The sequence below is a fragment of the Arvicanthis niloticus genome, chromosome 2 (assembly GCF_011762505.2).
Source record: "Arvicanthis niloticus isolate mArvNil1 chromosome 2, mArvNil1.pat.X, whole genome shotgun sequence".
NCBI classification, from domain to species: Eukaryota; Metazoa; Chordata; class Mammalia; order Rodentia; family Muridae; genus Arvicanthis; species Arvicanthis niloticus.
Genome location: NC_047659.1, coordinates 11,861,630 through 11,882,952, shown reverse-complemented (window position 1 = coordinate 11,882,952; position 21,323 = coordinate 11,861,630). Strand labels below are relative to the sequence as shown.

General features: G+C 40.8%; 1 protein-coding gene across 9 annotated transcripts in view; it reads left to right on the top strand.

Annotated features, from left to right (window-relative positions):
- The window catches only part of Gapvd1 (GTPase activating protein and VPS9 domains 1), a 76,754-nt gene that overhangs the window by 35,557 nt on the left and 19,874 nt on the right, over window positions 1-21,323 (top strand). For 4 of the 9 annotated variants that reach the window (XM_076928566.1, XM_034493974.2, XM_034493971.2 and 1 more), the window contains 10 exons: window positions 1,875-2,004; window positions 3,742-3,867; window positions 6,572-6,745; window positions 10,052-10,192; window positions 12,224-12,358; window positions 12,894-13,013; window positions 14,217-14,294; window positions 14,402-14,769; window positions 17,933-18,020; window positions 18,928-19,008. In XM_076928566.1, coding sequence (XP_076784681.1) covers window positions 1,875-2,004; window positions 3,742-3,867; window positions 6,572-6,745; window positions 10,052-10,192; window positions 12,224-12,358; window positions 12,894-13,013; window positions 14,217-14,294; window positions 14,402-14,769; window positions 17,933-18,020; window positions 18,928-19,008 — 1,441 coding nt within the window. The remainder of the gene's footprint in view (window positions 1-1,874; window positions 2,005-3,741; window positions 3,868-6,571; window positions 6,746-10,051; window positions 10,193-12,223; window positions 12,359-12,893; window positions 13,014-14,216; window positions 14,295-14,401; window positions 14,770-17,932; window positions 18,021-18,927; window positions 19,009-21,323) is intronic. The other 5 variants (XM_034493977.2, XM_034493973.2, XM_034493978.2 and 2 more) reach the window with 3 other exon arrangements.

Genomic DNA, 21,323 nt, shown 5'->3' with positions numbered 1-21,323 from the left:
TAGAGTAGTAGTATTCCTGTTTAGAGTCAAAATTTTCTAATGTATACTTTATGTTGTATGTTTCGGGGGAAATGGAAGAGATAAATGAAAAATTAGGAAAGCAAACTTTAATTATTGATTAGTTAATTAATTATATGTGTATTGGTGTTTTGTCTGTGGTTATGTCTGTGTGAGGGTGTTGGATTCCCTGGAACTGGAGTTACAAACAGTTGTAAGCTTGGAATTGAACCTGAGTCTTCTGGAAGAGGAATTAGTGCTTTTAGCCACTAACCCATTCCTCCAGCTTTTAAAATTTTTTAAAAGATTATTTTATGTATATGAGTGTTTTGCCTGTGTTTCTATATGCACCACATGATTGCTTGGTGACTAGGGGGTCCGTTGGGTCCCCTGAACCTGGAGTTACAGATGGTTGTAAGCCATCATACAGGTGTTGGGAATCAAACTCATGTTCTCTGAAAGAGCAACAAGTGCTTCTAACTGAGCTTTCTCTAGCCCAGGTTTTTTTTTTTTTTTTTTTTTTTTAAAGAATGAGGTCAGGGGACTATGACAGCATATTGTTGGTGGCAGCTTATACCTTTAATTCCAGCGCTCAGGAGGCAGAATCAGCTAGATTTTTGTTATTTTCAAGAACAGCTTGGTCTATAGATCAAGTTTTAGGATAGCCAAGGCTACAGAAAGAAAACCTGTCTCGGGGCTGGAGGGTTGGGGATACACGTACTGTTTGTATAGAGGACTGTTCTGATCACCCACATCAGATGGCTCATCTGCTAATAGCTCCAGGGGATCTAGCACCCTCTTCTGGATTTTCTAGACATCTGCATGCACACCTGTGTACCCTGCCACCACCATATACACCTAATTTATTAATTTTTTTAAACTTCAAAGGGAAAAATAAGAGAGACTGTAAAGCTGGCCATAGTGGTACACACCTTTAATCCTAGTACTTGGGAGGGAGAGGCAGGGAGAGTGCATGCTCAGGGTCAACTTGATCTGCATAGGTTTCTAAGGCAGCTTGGGCAATGAGACTGTGCCTCAAAAATAGAATAAAAGAGAGAAAGAGAGAGAAGGTGTATGCATGGGGGCTGAGAGTTGGAGGCAAAATCATTTTTAAGAATTTGTTAAGAGTATAAGGTTAGAGCTATCATGAGAAGAAATCTTGACTCTTTGATTGTAGAGAATGACTTATGGGTCGTGTGTGTGTGTGTGTGTGTGTGTGTGTGTGTGTGTGTGTGTGTACGTGTACATGTGTACATGCTCCGCACATTTTTGTTATTGGGAATTGATCTTAGGTCATTTAGCTTAGAGGCAAGTGTCTTTCTTATGCGTTGAACCACCTTGGTGCCTTAGAAACAACTTACATTCAGTGACTGATGGGTTATTATTATTATTTTTTTAAGTTCATTGCTAGCTTGAAAAGAAGTCACAGTTTATAACTGTTGTATGTGGTGGCTTACACCTGTAACCCTAGCACTAGGAGATGGAGGCAGGGATCAAGAATTCAGGGCTAGCCTGGGCTGAACAAACAAAAGGATTCTGTCAGATTCTTAACACTGTAACTCAGCCTGAGAGAACAGACTGGGGCAGCTGTACTGACCCAACAGAAACACCAGTCTTCTTATGGCTTTGTCCTGCCTCCTGCCTCCCCGTGTGGTGCTAGCTGCTGCTGGCCCTGGGGGGGAGACTGGAAAGGCATCGTTTGAGTTAGCTTCAAACATAGACTTTGTTCTGAGTTTATTTGAAAGCTTGGTAGACCATACAGATGGATTTTCATTAAAAATAACAAAGAAGAACTTAAACTAGCACTTTTGTAATTTATTTTACTCTCAGTAGTCTTTCATTTGGACTATGTCAGATTTTTATTTTAATTTTTTCAGGTTCTAAACATGCAGCTTTCGGATGGAGGACAAGGAGATGTCCCTGTTGATGAAAACAAACTCCACGGTAAACCTGATAAAACCTTGCGCTTTTCCCTCTGCAGTGATAATCTGGAAGGCATATCTGAAGGTGAAGGGTTACTTCATTCAGGGAGTGTGTGATTGAAGTTGTTCTGTGTTCTTTAAAGGAGCCTTATAAATTATAGTTAAGCCACCCCTGTCTCTCACTAAGGAGAATAATGAAATTTCCCATAATGAGCTTTAATGTGGCTGTAAGACTGTTTCCTGAATAAAATTAAGATTGCAAGAGGCTGTTTGCCCTATAAAATGACAAGACATGTCTTCATTCAGTGTTAACTGAGTAGCAGCAAGTAGTGTGTCTCAGTCTTGGGACCTGTACAAGCTTATAGAGCTCCTTTAGAAGGATGGCATGCATGTGTAATTGGGGAGAATGGTCTACTGGCGTTTCAGGATGTTGTGTATATGTTCTTACTGTAATGTGTTCCATTGTCCACACACTCACACATGCCTTTATGAATCAGGACACTAGGATAAAAAAGGCACAGGATGGTGGGATGCAGTTGGTACAGTGTTTGCCTGGCATCCCTACACTTAATCTTCAGTAGTGGTGGGAAAAATTTTAAAAAAGGAAACTCTTAAACCAGATTGTGAAGTTAAGAGTTTGTCATTCCATATATTAGGGCAATTTGTTTTATGAAAAAAGTTCAAGTTTACTAACTTTTAAAAAAAGACATAAATATTCTCTTTAACCTTTCAGAAAATCCTGAATAATATATGTTCAATCTAGAAAATGTGGAAAAGAAATAAGCTCACCTGTAATTTCACTATTCTTTTAACAGTTAATATTTGATTATTTATAGCAAAGTCAAGTTTATGATGTTTGTAACCTCTTTATGTTGTGTCATTAACATTCCCTTTATATTTTGTGTTTTTAAATAACATGCTTTTATTTTTATGTATTTTTTTGTTTATTTTGAGACAAGGTGTTACTGTGCAGCTCTGGCTGGCCCAGAATTCACTAAGTAGACCAGACTGGACTTGCACTTAACAGAGATTCTCCTATCTCTGTTTCCCAAGTGCTAAGATTATAGGTGTGGTGACCATAGCAATTTTGTTACCTGAGCAACAGAGGCAGGTGCATCTCTGAGTTGCAGGCCAGCTTGTCTACAGAATTGAGTTCCAAGACAGACAAGGTTACACAGAGAAGCTGTCTCAAAAAAAAACATGACAAAGAAACAAAAGAATTGTCTGACTTGCTTGTTCTGCCAATGGCACGCAGATGGCATAGGTTTTAAACTGGCCATTAAACCTAACCTTGGCTGCATTCATCTGGATGGACATATGGCCCTTGGCACTAATGAGTTGGTCATTTGCAGGACATTTCCAGGGAACATACAGGTCCATGAACCTGCTGGCATTGTTCTGCATGTCCAGGCCTTGCCTGTCACTCTTTACTGCACATGAGCACACAAAGTACTGTACTTTTAAAGTATTATAGTAGTTCTTCAACAAGCAACTTTAGGTTATTTTTCTTATTAGTTTTTTAAAGATAAATTTTTAGAGGCAGAGCTGTTGGTTCAGAGGCATTTATATTTTAAAGGAATACAATATTAAAAGCAGCTTAAATCACGCATGATGGCACATATCTGTAATTGCAGGATTCAGAATGCTGAGGTAGAAGACTTGAGAGTGTAAGATTAGTCTGGGCTATATAGTGAGACCTTGTTTCAAAACAGAACAGAACAAAACCAGAAGAGAAATAAACACTATTTTCATGGTATGAAATATTACATGGTAACTAATGAATTTTTAAAGAAGATTGCTGACAGGATAAACATTTCTCTAGGTCCTTCCAATCGTTCCAATTCAGTGTCTTCTCTCGACCTGGAAGGAGAGTCTGTATCTGAACTTGGGGCAGGCCCTTCTGGGAGTAATGGAGTTGAAGCACTGCAGCTGTTGGAACACGAGCAAGGTAAAGTGGTGGTGAACACAGCTGTACAGGAAGAAAAGAATGTGCCCGACTCCAGGAAAGTCGTCTGTCTGCTTGTCAGTGGACTATGTTTGGGAAAGTAATTAAGTTGATTAATGACCATTAAAGTTGCATTTATTCATAGCTCCTTCAGTTTTTAAAGGGTGTTTAGTTGGTAAATGTATTATTTGGGCTGAAATTACACACAGCAGTATGAGTTATTTTAAATTCTGTAATATTTTTTTATGAGGTACAATAATAACTACTAAGGGCTCAAGAACTTAGTTTATGGAAAGAACAATATGCAAATGGTTAAAAGCCCCCAAGTCTGATGATCTGAGTTTGATCCTTGGAACCACCTAATAGAAGAAGAGAGCCAACTCCTATATGTTGTCCCCTGAGCTCGACACATGCACCATGGCACCAGTGTATACATGTATACATGCATGCATGCACGCACACATGTAAATTGCCACAAAGTATGAGGGCCCAAGTTTGGATCCACAACAATTACATAAGAAGCTGGACATGTGCACACCTTTAAACTTAGCTGACTGATGGGTGATGGGATGGGAGGAATGGAAACATGGAGAGATGAAGAGGCAAAGACAGGTGGATCCCTGGAGCTCTCTGACCTCTTGCTTACACACACATGAACACTGTACATAAACCCTAACAAACAAAAACTTCTAGTTAGGGCACACGTACACAGCTAAGTTTGATTCATAGACTTTAGTGTATATGAAAATTACCTAGGAAGCTTGAAAACAATCTATTTTCCAAGCCATCTTAGATATATATTATTGAAAAGAAAAAGTGTTGCTACTGGAATGTGTAGTTTGTATAGAATTATTGCCTTATTGGCTCCATTTTCAGCTTATCAATTAATATTAAATTTATTGCACATAACAGAGAAACCTGAAATTAGCATACAACCAAGGTTGAGTGAAAATCACATCTTTGACAGGTGTTCTGGGTGATTCCAGTGTAGGAGTTGACAGCCTTCACATGTGAACTGTTTAGTTAAGTGAATCATAGGCTGGAAGTTGGCTCTCAGTCTTTTGTTGTGACAAAACTTTTCCCACAAAGACACTACAATCATCTATTCATCCCACACAGGGAGCCTACCATAGACCAAAGTCCATGGTAAACCATGACTTTTATTGCGGTTACTTACAGGAGCACAAATGACACAAAGACAGCTACATAAAGCCTACTCTAGCATGGTTGACAATTCACAAAGCTGGGAGCCTGGAGCACACTGTGTGCTGCTCAACAGGTTACAGAGTGTCCTTTCCAAGTGACTTGGTGTAAAACTCTCCCAGGCAGCTCAGCTGGTTTGTGCTGCTGCCAGGCAGCTGGTTTGGTCCCAGATTCTTCTTTGCAGCTTGGCTTTTCTTAGCTCCATTCATCTGAGAGGACCTGCATGTTTACTGTTTACTCTGGCATGGAGGGAGGGGTCCAGTGAATCTGATCAGTCTCAGGAACTTCCTAAAGCTATTTTGAGTTACCTCCTGTTTAGAGATTTCCTGCAGAATAGAATGTTTCAATCTAATGGAAAATGGTTAAATCTTACTATCAAGAGGACTTACTGCTCTTGTACAGTACCCTGGTTCAATCCCAGCACCCTCATGACAGCTTATATAGGCTCTGTAGACACCAGACATGCATGTGGTATACATACATATACATGCAGGCAAGGCATTTATATAGATAAAATAATGAAATAATTAAATCTAAAAAGAGGGTGAATTGAAGCCTGGGCATGGTGGTGCATACCTTTCATCCTAGCACTCAGCTAGCTTGGACTATATAGAGACCTTATCTTTAAAAAGAGAGAGACAGAGACAGAGACAGAGACAGAGACAGAGTCAGAGACAGAGTCAGAGACAGAGTCAGAGACAGGGGGAGGGGGAGAGGGAGAGGGAGGAAGAGAAAAAAGCAAGCGAATTGAGAGCTAGATATGGACCTAAGCTTGTAATCCTATCATTGAGATGGGAGGTGAAGTGGGAGGATCCTATGCTATTTTAAGGCCTTGTCTTATAAACGAAAACACCAACACCAAAAACCAAATCAAAATTTTACAAAAAGGAAATTGACAAGAATGAATTATGGGGCTGGGTTGAAGCTCAGTGGGTAAGAGTGCTTGCTCTGCAAGCATGAGTGCTTTGGTTTGCATGTCTAGCATGGTGTCAAAGCCAGGCATGGCCATGTGTACCTATAACCTCAGCACTGGGCCAGAGACAGGACAATCCTTGAAGTTTGCTTCTGCCTTCTGTGTCTGTGTGCACATCATATACACAAAGCAAGTTGTAGAAAGTTGGTCTAGGAAAGAAAGAAAACTCTAGAATGCACACTCGAGCTATTGCCAAGTGAAATAGTTTACATATGGGTTTACCACCTAATTGTTAACACGATGATGAGATCCAGTAAGGTACCCCAGACATTTACCTTCACCTTCCTGTCTGGGTTAATTTTTCTCATTTAGACTGGGTACCTCTGTCTCCTTTCAGCAGTGGTTAGGTGTAGGTTGGGGAGAGTCTCTTCCTAATCTTAACTGGGGTTAATTAATCAGTGGGGAGCAGGCTGGAACTATGTGCTTATTAATGATAAAATAACCTGAAGTTTAAAGACTGAATTTTGTCAGGTTAACCGTAAGTTGCAGCTGTGCCACTATTTGTAAAGTGCTTAAATTTGTTTTTGATAGCTACAACACAAGATAATCTTGATGATAAACTGCGGAAGTTTGAGATTCGTGACATGATGGGACTAACAGATGACAGGGACATATCTGAGACGGTGAGTGAGACCTGGAGCACCGATGTCCTGGGAAGTGACTTTGACCCGAATGTTGATGAGGATCGTCTGCAAGAGATTGCAGGTAACTGGTGTTGAAGGCCTGTAGGCGGGAATAGCTGTTTAGTTGTTACATCTGTTCATTCTTCATGGGGGTGTGGGGGTGGCTCTAGCCTAGGAAGCTGGTGTCCATATGGAACAGGACATTTGAGTACTTGACCTAAATAGTTATGTGTTATCTTCTGTGTTAGTCTCCTCACTTTCTACCTTCTTTAAAAAGGAGAAAAACTAAGGTTGTTCAGATGGCTGAGCTGGCAAAGGCACTGGTTGCTGAGTCTCATGACCTAACTTTGCTAGCTAGGATCTCTACAGGGAAGGAGAGCTGTCCTCCATAAGTTGTCCTCTGACCACCATGTGTGCCATGGTATGCACATGCACATACACACACTGTTAAAAACAAAAACAGACAAAAACCAAACAGCCAAATAAAAGAAGGCCAGATTAATCCAGCCCTTGGTGGGAAGAGACAGGGACTCTGTGAGTTCACAGCCAGCCTGGTCTACAGAGAGAGTTCCAGGACAGCCAGGGCTGCACAAAGAAACCATGTCTCACAAAACAAAACAAAACAAAACAAGAAGAAAAGACAGATGAGTCTTGAGTTAGTTTACTGTCAAGTCTTCTCTTTGGAGCATAGTATATGTTCTCAGTTTGTAGGGAGCTCATTTTCTTCTTGAGGCTAAAAACCATACCTTAAAATGAAATGGCTTCACAGATTGTAGCCATAAAACATGGACTAGGGGCTGGAGAAATGGCTCAGTGGTTAAGAGCACTGACTGCTCTTCCAGAGGTCCTGAGTTCAATTCCCAGCAACCACATGGTGGCTCACAACCATCTGTAATGGGATCTGATGCCCTCTTCTGATGTATTCAAAGATAGCTACAGTGTACTCATATACATAAAATAAATAAATAAATCTTAAAAAAAAAAAAAACATGGACTAGTAGAATACTAAAGATCTTTAAATTGAGAGCTAGAGATGTAAGGTGTAGCTATTGGTAGAGCACTAGCCGTGCATGTACAATGCTCTAAGAGTCCTCCAGCACCAGAGAACCATAGGAAACAGCGGAATGAATTCATCTCTGCAAGTCTTAACTCAGTCACAAAGGATAACCAGGTTTTCCTTTTTTGTTTGTTTGGTTTTTTGTTTGTTTGTTTTCGAGACAGGGTTTTTCTGTGTAGTCCTGGCTGTCCTGGAACTCACTCTGTAGACCAGGCTGGCCCTGAACTCAGAAATCCGCCTGCCTCTGCCTCCCAAGTGCTGGGATTAAAGGCATGCGCCACCACTGCCCGGCTTGGTTTTCCTTTTATTAAATGTCGGTTTATTGTGCTATGACATTCAGAATTCACCATTTATAGAATATTTCATACACCCATATAATTACCATCTCCATTTTCTTTTTATGGAAAATATCAACCAAAGACAACAGGGAATAGTAGGAACTCATTCTACCTGGCCCTAAGTTTTAGCAGCTAGGCACACATGGCCAGTTTTGTTTTCTTATTCTTCTGCTGTCCCCTTCATGCTTAGACCAGTTCCAGATATTCTTCTTACTTTTCAGGTTTTATTTCTATTCCATGTGTATGCTTGATTGCATTAGTATATGTGCACCACATATGTACCTGGTATCTGCAGAAGTCAAAAGAGGGCATTGGATCCCTGAAATTAGCATCACAGACATTTGTGAGTCACCATGTGGGTGCTGTAACTGAACCCAGGTTCTCTGCAAGTGAAATAAGTACCATCTCTCTAGCCCTTATTTGCAGTTTGTTTAATATTATATCTGTAAAAGGTAGTTTTTACTTGTAACTATTCTTCAAACTTTTTCATGACCTGAAATGGACTTACTCTTTCTTTTTCTTTTTCTTTTTTTTTTTTTTTTAGGTTTTTCGAGACAGGGTTTCTCTGTGTAGCCCTGGCTGTCCTGGAACTCACTCTGTAGACCAGGCTGGCCTCGAACTCAGAAATCCACCTGCCTCTGCCTCCCAAGTGCTGGGATTAAAGGCGTGCGCCACCACCACCCGGCTGGACTTACTCTTTCATTAGGTTGAATCAAATGTAGTATAGAATTCCCATCTGGAGTATTTTTCTTTGTCTTTATTTGTTATGTGTTTGGATGCTTGCCAGCATATGTGTCTGTGCACCACTTGTATGCAGTAGCTGCAGAGGCCAGAAGAGAGTGTTGGAGCCTCTGGCACTGGAGTTATAGCTACTTGTGACTGTTATGTAATTGCTGAGAGTTAAACCCAGGTCTCTGGAAAAGGAGCCAGTTTTTAACTGCTGAGCCGTCTCTTTTCATCTTGACTCTGTTAAACACAGGTATATAATAATATTTCATTCCATGTGTTTTTTAGTAGTGCATAGAGATTTTTCAGTTGGTTTTCCACTACTTTTTTCCACTTGCCAAAGCAGTATTGTTCTTGGCCACAAGCAGTATTTGCAGTTGGCTGAGTGCTATGAAGGAACCATGTAGTCTCTTACAAATGTATTTAATGCTTTGAATTTGTGGCTATTACACTGGAAGAAAACATATTTGCCTAGTATAACTTTCTGTGGTTATATTTTCTGGAGTTTTATAGTCCCTGTAGGACTATAAATTTTATAAAGGTAAAAAAAAAAAAAAGATATCAAGGACATAGATAAGATTTGCTGAGAAACCTTGGTGAAAATAAATTGGCATGAGGGCCTGAAGAGATGGCTTAGCAGTTAAGAACACTGTCTGGTCTTCCAGAGGTCCTGAGTTTAATTCCTAGCAACCACATGGTGGCTCACAACCATGCATAATGTGATCGGATGCCCTCTTCTGGTGTGCGGATGTACATGCAGATAGAGCACTCATAAGTAAACAAATCTTTAAAAACACCAAGTTGACGTGGACCTAAAGATGTGTTTTCCCTGTGGAGACATAGAGTTAAGCAGGAGGAACTTAATGAAAAGGAGGTTGTGGAACTGTAGAGATGGCTTACAGATGTGAGCACTAACTAACTACACTTACTGCTCTTGCAGAGGAGAGAATCCAAGTTCAGTTCCTAGGACCTACATGGTGACTTACAGCTGTCTGTAACTCTAGTTCCAGGGTATTTGATGCCTCTTCTGATCTGCTCCAGCTCCTACATGTACATAGTGCACATACCTCAGGCACACATATAAACTAAATATTTAAAACAAAATAATGAAAGAAGAAGAGGTTGTGCCAGTGTCTCCAACTGGCAACTTTGTGTTTTTAGTTTTGTGCTTAAATGAAGTGATCCCTACCTCTGTCACTTTCTCAGTGTTAAAAGGCTCTCTCTTCTTTGCTTTCTTTCTAACACTATTCTCTCACTGGCTGTACAGGGGCAGCAGCAGAGAACGTGTTGGGCAGTTTGCTGTGCCTTCCAGGTTCAGGGTCAGTTCTCCTTGACCCTTGCACTGGCTCTACCATATCGGAGACCACAAGTGAAGCTTGGAGCGTAGAGGTATTGCCAAGTGACTCAGGTTAGTATGCTGTCGTGGTTTGCTTTGTCCTTTGGATAGAACTTTAACATGCAAGGTGTCTTAATTTTGATAGTAGGTATATTTTGCCAAATGATATACATTTATGTTTTTCTGTTTTGTTTTTTGAGACAGGGTCTGGCCCTGGCTGACTTTGAACTTAAAATCCTTCTACCTCAGTCTCTAAGTACTAGACTCTCAGACATTTACCACAGCACCTGATGACTCAATATAGATATGGCAAATATCAGGCAATCATACTGTTAAAAATTTCAAGTAGAAAATTATAACAGTTTCTATCTATCAAGGAAAATGTATTGTTTGTCAGCATTGATTAAAAGCAAGTGCTGTTGGGTGATGGCGCAGGTCTTAAATCCTAGCACTTCCACGAGGAAGAGCCAGGCAGATCTTGGAGTTAGAGGTCCACAGAGTTTCTGGACAGCCGGGGCTGCACAAAGGAACCCTGTTTCAAAAAGAAGGATGGAAGGAAGGAAGGAAGGGAGGAGGGAGGGAGGAAGGGAGGGAGGGAGGGAAAAAAGGAAAGAAAGAAGGAAGGAAAAAGGGAAGGAAGGAAGGGAAAGGAAGGAAAGGAGGAAAAAAGAAAGAACAAAACTAATGATGACAATAACAACATAGCAAATGTTTTCTGAGTCTGTGTTAAATTATATTTGAAGTAATTGTTTGAAACTGAGTTTTGTGTTTATGATGTGTTCAATATCTTTTACCATATTATCCCAGAATGAGAGTAGCAGCCCAGCTTAGACTACACATTTGAGTTCCTAGTCAACATCCCTGGATGTTATCCCTGGATGGCCAGGCCAGTGAGATAGCCTAGTGAATAAAGGTGCTTACAGCCAAGCTGAGGACTTGAGTTTAATCTTCAGAAGGAGAGAAACATGCACACACAGACACAATAAATGTAAAATTTTCCCTGGGAATAACTTTTCCATTTTAAGAGATGTCTGAAAGTTTGATTGTTTATTATATTAATCTTTTTGAGATAAAAACAATTTTCTTTTTAAATTGTATGCTTATATGGGTGTGTGCTTATGTAAAGGCAGGTGCACATGGACTGCAGAAGAAGTTAGTGAGTCTCATGGGGGTGAAGTCTGGTTAAGGGCAATTGTGAGCCACCTGATGTGGGTGCTGGGAACTGAACCCCATCCTCTGAGGACCAGCAGACACTCTTTACCGTTGAGCTATCTCTCCTGCACTAATTTATAATTTTTATTTTCTGTTTGAGTGTTTGTGTTTATGTATATATGCGCATAGCATGTGTGCAGTGTCTGCAGAGGCCAGGAGAGAGCATCAGATCTCCTAGGACTGGAGTTACAGTCATTTGTGAGCTACCATGTGGGTGCTTTGAACTGAACCCAGGTCTTCTGTAAAAACACCAAGTATTCTTAACCAGTGAGCCATCTCTCCAGTCTCTTAAAAGAGAATTAATTTGATGGCACATACATGTAATATTAGCTAGTGCTATACAGTAAGATCCTCATCTCAAACAGTTAGTAGATAAATTATTAAGAAAAGAAATTATTTTCCTTTCTTTCTTTTTGGGGATGGTTTGAGACAGGATCTCATCATGTAGCTCAGGCTGTTCCTAGAACTGCCAGTGTATTTCATTCTGGCCTCAAACTTACAGAGATCCACCTGCCTCTGCCTGTTGAGTGCTGAAATTTCCCTGCCATCATGTCCATTTTAAGTGCTTTTGAAAATATTGAGATTTAGAGAGTTGATACAGTGTTATATACTATTCTGTGCTCCTGTTGTTTAGTTTATGTGTTAACCAAGAATGTGCTTTTGTTTTAAGAGTAGTCTAGAAATAGTTGTCATCTGTATATTACAAACTAGTATGTATATCAGGAGGAAATCATAACTTTGCCTTCTTTAAACTGTGATCTAACTAGCTTTGCTAAGTAGCTTAGACTTATAAATCTCTTTATTTCCCAATAGCTTATATATCTAAGTCACAAAGGCTGAAATTTTGCATGTTCACAGACTTGCTAGGTGACTCTTCTGTTTTCTGTTCAGAGGCTCCAGATTTAAAGCAGGAAGAGCGCCTCCAAGAGCTGGAGAGCTGTTCTGGACTGGGCAGTACGTCTGATGATACGGATGTCAGGGAGGTCAGTTCCCGCCCCAGCACACCAGGCCTCAGTGTTGTGTCCGGTATGTCTGTCTTGTTTTAAGGACTAGGAATTTGAAGGCATCCCCTTTTTTGTTTATAAAGTGTTACCAAAGAGATGCTGGGTTTTGTTGCTGTTTTATGGTATGGTACAGAACTCGGGACATGTTAGTCATGTGCTCTATCTGAGCTGTATCTCCATCCCCACGAGATATGTTATTTAAGTTCTCAGTAGTCCCCAGGGAACAAAATTAATTTTATGCCTCCATAATCTTTGAGAACTTAATGTGTGGCTTTTACAGCCTGTTGAAATAATTGACAAATTGTTCCTCTTTCAGCTCTTGATATTTTTGGTAGCTTTTGGTACAATATTTAGGTTTAGCACATAATTCTGATGATATTGTATAAAGCAAGATAAGTGTATTTGAACAATATTGGTAACTTGACAGCACTCAGCATCTCACATGTGTAGATAGTTTGAAAAGGAATTTCTCCAACATTCATGGAATTTTGTGTAACTACTTTGTTCTTCTTGCAGTTTATTTATTTACTTACATATTTTTGCTGTATTTTTCAAAGGTATAAGTGCTACATCAGAGGATATTCCCAATAAGATTGAAGACCTGAGATCTGAGTGCAGCTCTGATTTTGGGGGTAAAGATTCTGTAACTAGTCCAGATATGGATGATATAGCCCATGGTAAGTTGTGGGAGTGAGGATGGCTTTTTAAGGTGATTGTATCATATCAGCACTCAGGAGGTGGAGGCAGGGGAATATCTATGAGTTTGAGATTTGCTTGGTCTACATAGTTCCAGGTCAGTCAGGGATACATAGTGAGTCCTTATCCAAAAAAACAAAAAAGAAAGAAAAAAGAGGGGAAAAAAAACCCGAAACAACAAAAACAAAATTCTATATAACAAAGTGGGGCTGGGGAAATGGTTCAGTCTGCTCTTCCAGAGGAACTAGATTAGACGGTCAGCACCCACATGGCAGCTCACAACTGTCTCTGGCTCCAGTTCTGAGAGGACCCAACGTCCTCCTCTGGCCTCCATGGGTACTGCATGCATATGGTACACAGATATACATGCATATGGTACACAGATAGATATACATGTAGGTGAAACACATAAACACAAAATAAAAGTAAGTAATATAAAAACATAGCCACAAAGCAAGAATAATGAAGGTCATTACTGCTGGTGTTTGATCCATTAGTATAGCTCTTAGGCATAACTTGTTAGTGTGTACTTGGGGATTTAAATGTTCATATTCTAAATTTGGTTCAGTTAGAACTACTTCTAGAAATCTGTCATAAGGAAATTCACGAATGGAGAAAGTTTTAGTCACTGTATACTTAACCTATTTTAATATTTCTAGTTGTGTTAAGACATGCTTAGGGGTATCTTTGAGAGTGGGAGTTCTGTAGTCTAAAATAGTACATTTAGAAATTAGAGTTAATTTAATGACATTATATATTCATTTCACTCATGGATTCTTTTTAAAATCAAGACATTTGCTGAAAGCAATATTAGACTTTCAAATTCTACAGTTCTTCACCTCTTCTTTAGATAGTATTGCTTGTTTTTATGGTGGGAGAAGTGAGTCTTAGAGAAGCTGAGTCATTACTTAAGACATGAGTGAGGTCTCCTGGTAGCCTTCTTCTCAGTAACCATAATAGTATCTGTCCATTGGGTAATAAGCATCTGGATGCTGCTCCCTCTAAACGGAGTAAAATCCCTACACGCAAGATGGGGTAATCAGAATCTGATATTTATTACTAGTATGCTTCTCAAGTTTTAATTGATTAAGAGAGAAAACTGTGGAAGAGTCTCAGTGCTTTCTTCATTATCTGGAATGCTGTCTGCATCTGGCTTGATCTCATGGTGTGCCTTCTTGTTGTAGGCGCTCACCAGCTGACCTCCCCTCCCTCTCAGTCAGAGACTCTGCTTGCCATGTTTGATCCACTGTCCTCACATGAAGGTAAGCTTATGGTATGAACTTTTGGACTCTGTCATAAACAGAAGCAAGAGATGTAGACTTTTGTTGACTAGTTCTGTCTTCTGCAAAGCTTCTTTTTTGTGTTACAGGGGCCTCTGCTGTGGTAAGGCCGAAGGTTCACTATGCTCGGCCCTCACATCCACCTCCGGATCCTCCAATCCTGGAAGGTGCAGTGGGAGGAAATGAAGCCAGGTTGCCCAACTTTGCTTCTCACGTTTTAACTGCAGCTGAAATGGAGGCATTCAAGCAGAGGCACTCTTACCCTGAGAGACTGGTTCGAAGCAGAAGCTCTGATATAGTATCTTCTGTGCGGCGGCCCATGAGTGACCCCAGCTGGAACCGACGTCCAGGGAATGAAGAACTTCCTCCAGCTGCAGCAGCCACTGGTGCTACTTGTTTGGTGGCTGCACCTCATTCTTCCTCTTCGTCTCCGAGTAAGGACTCTTCAAGAGGAGAGGTATGGGACACAGCCATGTACAAGTTGCAAGTTATGGTCATGTCAGTGTTCTGTCTGGTGGGGTCTCATGATGTCTGAAGTGAATATGGACTCTGAATTCAAGATTAAGGGTGACTGTGGTCGTGATTAAAGATGATCTGTCATGCCAGAAGGTGTGGCACATGCCTTTAATCCCAGCACTGGGGAGGCAGAGACAGGTGAGTTTGAGACTAGCCTTGTCTACAAAGCAAGTTCCAGAATGGTCAGGGTTACACAGAGAAACCATGTCTCAAAAAAAAAAAAAAAAGAAAAAAAAAAAAGAAAAAGCAAAACAGACAAATCTGTCTAGTTAGAGTTTGCTTTGCAAGAATCTTGCCTTTGATAGCACTCAGGTCTTGTCTCCATGCAGTTCTGTGTCTAGTCACACTGGGGATGCTTTTGAGATGGCTCAATGAGGTATGTCATTGTGATTGGAAAGTCCTAAAGTTGGGAAGACAAACATTTCCTCCTCACTTAAAACTAAGTTTCCAACCCAGGTCCTCTTTCCCTTTTTGATGAGTTAGTAAGTTTTCTGCAAATGCCACATTATTCTGCAGGCAGTTCCTCCACTCATCAGCACTCTGACATGCTTGCTCCATCATGTCTCCCCAGTCACCAGCACAAGTTTTTTTCATTTAGTTTTTGTTGTTGTCCTTGTTTTTTTGAGACAAGATCTCATTATGTAGCCTAAGCTGACTGGGAACTCACTACATAGACCAGGCTGGTCTTGAACTTGTGATAATCCATGTGTGTGCTTTCTGAGTGCTGAGTTCACATGGAGAATGGCTCTGCCTAGTCCATGGTTTATTGCAGCAGGACACAGCAGTGCACGTGCTGCCTATCGCCTTTTTCACTCCACTTCTCTGCTGCTAGTTTAGTTCTGCCTTGGCCAGTTTTCTTGAGATTACGTATTTATTTATTTTTGTTTTGGTTTTTGAGACAGGGTTTCTCTGTGTAGCCCTGGCTGTCCTGGAACTCACTCTGTAGACCAGGCTGGCCTCGAACTCAGAGATCAGCTTGCCTCTGCCTCCCAAGTGCTGGGATTAAAGGTGTGTACCACTACTGCCCTGCCTGGCTATTTTTTATTTTTTATTTTTATTCTTCTCTCATACATTCTGAGTATATTTTCCCATTCCTCCTCCCCTAAGATTATTTTTATTTTCTGTGTACAATGTATTTACATGTTTGCCCAAATGTATGTCTGTGTACCATGTACAAATAGCACCTACAGAAGCCAGAAAAGGACATTGGGTCTCTTGGGACTAGAGTGACAGAAGGCTGTGAGCCACCATGTGAGTTCTGGAAATCACACCTCTGTCCTGTGGAAGAGCAGCCAGTGCTGAGCTGCCTCATTGCATTTTCTGTCTTGTCCTGGAGTTAGCTATTTCTTCAAGGGTCTCAAGGTCCTTTTGGTCAAACCTATTTTTCAGAAATTGACATGAGTCAGAACTCATTGCTGTGGTGTGTTGCTGCTCTCAGAGCATCTCAGAGAACAGAGCTAGAGAGAGACAGAAAGACAGAGACAGAGGCTGTGTGTATGTGTAGGTGTGTATATACAGTTACCCCTGTGTTCATTTCTATCTGTCTTTCTTGGCATAGAGATACCAATGAGTGGACACTGAGGATTTAGTTTCAGTCTAGAAATAACGATTTTATTTTGTTTTCCTGCCTTTCTTGTGCTTTAGCTCCTGGATGGTGAGAAACCTGTTTTCATTGTTCTTCATGTGTATTCCCAAGGAGTTAGCCTGTAGATAAACTTTGTATCCTCAGAAACTTTTCTGAGGAAAAGTTTCCACATCAGCCCTCATCTCTCTGCTTGGAGAAATTATCTTTTGATAATTATTAGTAGCAATTTCCTCTTCTCCCTTCACATGAAACCCTTTAAGAAATATTTCCTCCTAAGTAGAAATAGATACAGTTAATTACAAAGAAGAAAGCTCTCTGAGAATAACAATGGATTGGTGGGCAGAAAGAAAAGGCCCCTGCTCCAGTAGCCAAGAATGTATAGTCATAATTGTATAAATGAAAAAAAAAAAAAGGAAATTCTGAGATTTTCTGAGGTCACATTATAGGCTAGTAATGACTATCAGTTCTGCCCTTCCATGTGAACAGAGTTAATGGTAACTGTATAATTGGTAAGCAGAGAGAGGGTAGGCAGGCCTAGGTTTGATGGTCAGCTGTGTCACGTGAAAGCTATGTACCTTGAGGAAGATCACCTCATTTAGCTTCATGTTCTTCATTTATAAAAAGGACTTTTGACCAGGCATGGTGGTGCACACCTTTAATCCCAGCACATGGGAGACAGAGGCAGTTAGATCTCTGTGAGTTTTGAGGCCAGCCTGGTCTACAGAGTGAGTTCTAGGACAGCCAGGGCCACACATAGAAATCTTGTTTTCATTAAAAAAAAAGGACTTATGGGTTGAGCATGGTTGCTTGTGCCTATAATTCTAGTAATTGGGAGGCTGAGATAGTTGATGAGAAAGAGGTTAGTTAACCTGGTCTGAATAGTGCATTTGAGGCCAGCCTGGGCTACAGATTGAGACCCTGTCTCAAAACAAAAACTAACAACTTTTAATAACAGGAACCATTTTGTCAGGCAGCTGAGAGGATTATTCGCAGACTCAGTTCTGACACCCTGGTCACCATTGCCCCACCCCACTGTCTTCACCCCTATTGAAATTCACTGCACTGCATTTACTTGGGGCTTCCGATTTTGTTTCTTTTGCTTTTTCGAGGATTGAACCCAGAGCCTGTGCCTGCTAATCACTTGCTCTTCCAATGAGCTCTACTCCAGTCCCTTCCTTCATAGGTGTTCTGTGGTACCCACCATAACTCACTCTGTTAGGCCTTTGGTTTGCTAGCAGTGTAGAGAGAGCACCTACCCTCAAACGCCTCAAGCTGTCCTGAAGGGCATCCATCCCTATTCCAGAGTGCCTGGAGGCAATAGCAGCAGTTGTCTGTGCTGTGGCTCAGAGGTAGGGGGCCCTGGTTCCATCCCTGGCTCTGTCTTCTTCCCCTCCTAGCACCCAAAAGAACAGTTTTGTTTTATGGCAAACAGGACTGACTTACAGACTTACTGAAATCCTTTTCATAGCAATTTATTCTGCTACTCAACTGCAAATAACACATCCAACTCTCTCTCCAGACTGACGAGCGCAAGGACAGTGACGATGAGAGGTCAGACAGGAGCAGGCCTTGGTGGAGAAAGCGCTTTGTTTCAGCTATGCCTAAAGGTAATTTCACAAAACTTCAGAGTGATATCTGTAAGAACAAAGCCTCAAGTCTCTTTGAGAGCAGTGTGGCCATGCCTCTGTGATGCTGCGGGCTGATTCTAGCTGTGTGGAAGTATAGAACTGCTGTCAGTGAGACGAATGCCCTGGCAGCGCTTTAAAAGGCCCTGTTCTTTGTGGGAAGTGGCTGTGGTGTCCTCGATGGAGATCATGCCGGTCACTGTCATTAAACATGGAGGACTCTCGGCATGCCGCTACTAACTTAATGTTGAATTGCCATTTGACACTCGGAGTAAATCTAAGCTTTTCATGTCTATGTGCATTGAAAGCGTGAACGCCCTACAGATGTAGATAGTGTCTATTGTGGAAGGAGTTGTATACATTTATTTTTCTTGAATAGCCTGACATCCTTTGAGTTAGCAAAATTTCTCCCCCTGGAAAAAGTTAGCACCCAAAAGTTGGAGTCCTCTTCCATAGGCCTTTTCCCAGGCTGTGGTGCTTAAGAGCTGAGGAGACCGGCATCTGCCCGTGCTCTGGCCCACTTAATGGAGAGGAGTAAGTGAGGCAGGAGCTCTGATCTTTTAGCAAAGCTAAGAGGCAGTGGATCCTCATTAAATCATTCTTTCTATGGCAAGTGGCTCCACGGTAGATTCTGAAAGCTTCTTTAAGAACCTTTGGTGCTATTTTAAGAATGATTATCAATTGACACTTGGGATTTCTTAGCTTTTAAAGTTTCAACCTCCTTGCAATTAGAAATGCTGGCATGCCAGCTAACTTCTGAGGAGTGTAGTATGTCATATGTCACGCCAGCTAACCTCCGAGGAGTGTAGTATGTCATATGTCACGCCAGCTAACTTCCGAGGAGTGTAGTATGTCATATGTCACAGTACTGACTTTATTTAATTTCCAGCTCCTATACCATTTAGAAAGAAAGAAAAACAAGAAAAAGACAAAGATGATCTGGGGCCTGACAGATTCTCAACACTCACAGGTTTGTAGACCCATGGGCTTCCTGGCTCCTTCATTCCCAGAGCACATATTTCATAACACTTTTTCTTGGGTGCCGTAAGCGTTGCCTTTTTAGAACAGTGTGTTTGTGTGCGTACGGTCGGGAGTATGTTCTTCATGGCTCTGTGGTTCCCCCTAGAGGCCTCAGTGGGTCTCAGTGTGCTCTTCCTACAGACCACCACCGCCATCACCATCCATTACCATAGCCTGTTTCTGACAAAGCCTGCCTGACAGCTCAGCACCCAGGGACCTTGCCACCTGACTGCTGGAGTGTGGGGTCCTCCTCCAGTGCTCTGCATGCTCTGTCTCTGAAACACTGATCGTAGGACACTAAATTTATTTTCATCTGTATTTTGCTGTAGCTTATTCAGGATCACAATGAAGTGCCATTTTATCTAATCATTTTATTTTTTTAATGGTTAAAGTATTTGTTCAACAGTATTACAAATGCCAACCATTGTAGTGTAAAAGTTAAAGACTTCACTAATTTTTTTTACAGCTTGAACCATTATAACTGCTGTCTGACCCATGGCAGAGCTTTGGGGACCTTCCTTATTCAATACCTGCATTTCTGCAGCTTCTTTGGTACCTTAAAAGCATCCATGGGTTAGCATGAGTGACTATAATTGAATCTGATAGTTGTGCATTGATGCTTAAATGCTATAGACCATCTAGAGGAGAGTTTACCTCTCATTTCTTTTTCCTTATTTTAAGGTGTGTTATCTTCCCATCCTACTAAGTTAGAATAAGCTTTTAAATGTAAAAGTGGAAAAAGTCTTTAGAACATGATCTCAGAAGTGACCAGCATAATCCATGCAGCATCCCATTCTGATGCGTGTTAGGTGTCCCTCCGTAGTTTAGACTGTATAGCTCTTCTTCATTAGCTATAGTAACCTTCACACAATAAAGGATACGAGCAGAAAGGCCATAGTTCTCTGCTGAGAGCAGCCCAGCCTGTCCTATTCAGTCAGCAAATATCTACTGATCATCTGACTCATGCCAGGCACCATAGTAGATACTGTGGGTATCAAATCAAATTACATATGACCTGTGCTTGTTGGGACTTTCCAGTGTATTTGGGAAGAGTTGAAAAGATGCTGTCTTTTGGGCAATGTCTTTGTGTATTTTCCCGTGTGCTTCATTCCTGCTGTTAGAAGAATACACACACGTCATTGAGGATGCTGCCGCCTTCTTTTAATCCCAGCACTCAGGAGGCAGATGCAGGAGTTCAAGGCCAGCTTGGTCTACATAGTGAGTTCCAGGCCAGCCTTGGTGAGGCCCTGTCTTAAAAAAGGACAGAGGAGAGTCCTGCAGTCCCTATAAGTGGAATTACACTGGGTGGATTAGCTTTGTATGCAAATTGTTTAATGACTTTGAAGAAATTGTAAGTAGTCAGGGGTTTTAGTCAATGATTTTTTTCTTTGCTATTTATTTATTTATTTATTTATTTATTTATTTATTTTATTTTTTGATGCTGAGATTGGAAGCTAAGTAAAATCATCCATCCATCCATGTCCCCCACCCCACCCCACCCTCACCTTACCCCACAAATAGTTCATTTTCTTTGAGTCTGATTGAAGAAGCTTAGCTTTTTTATTGGAGAAATTCTACCCAATCCTAACTAATGATTACTTGGAAGTTACTGTAAAATCAGTTTGAAATGTTATTATATATATTATTAGCCTGGCTGTAATCTTGCCTCTCTAACAAATGGTTTTGTTGTTTTGTTTTGTTTTGTTTTGTTTTTTATGATCTCTCCCAATCTTTCTCAGGGTTTGTATATGGTGGCTTTTCTGTCATTGAATAGGATATGTATAACTTTGTATTTACCTTTACCAGGCTTCATACATATCCCAGTTGCCTTTTGGATACTTTTTATTAGCTGTAAAGTAATTTGATTCTACTACACTGCAGTGTAACTGTTCTTTTCTTATTGAAATATTTAAGTTGTTTCCTATTGTTTTTCTCTGAAAGTACTTAATATGCCCATAGGTTTTTTTGCTTTTTGTTGTTGTTGTGTTGTGTTGTATAGATGAGATTGAGCCAGGCTTGTATACACCAGTCAGGCACTCTGCACTAACTATAGCCCCAGCTTTGTACAGCAGCTTTTACCCTCATTGTTTTCCTAGGGTAACATTGTTGAGAGTATGTTATTAAAGTAAAAGGTAATAAGCAGTATTGTGGTTTAATTGACTAAGTTTAGCCAGTTTATATTTGTCCCTTTTCATAGTCCTTGTGAACTCTCAAAAGAGAACCAGTAGGGCTGGAGGGACACTCAGCAGTTTGGAGCACTTGTTG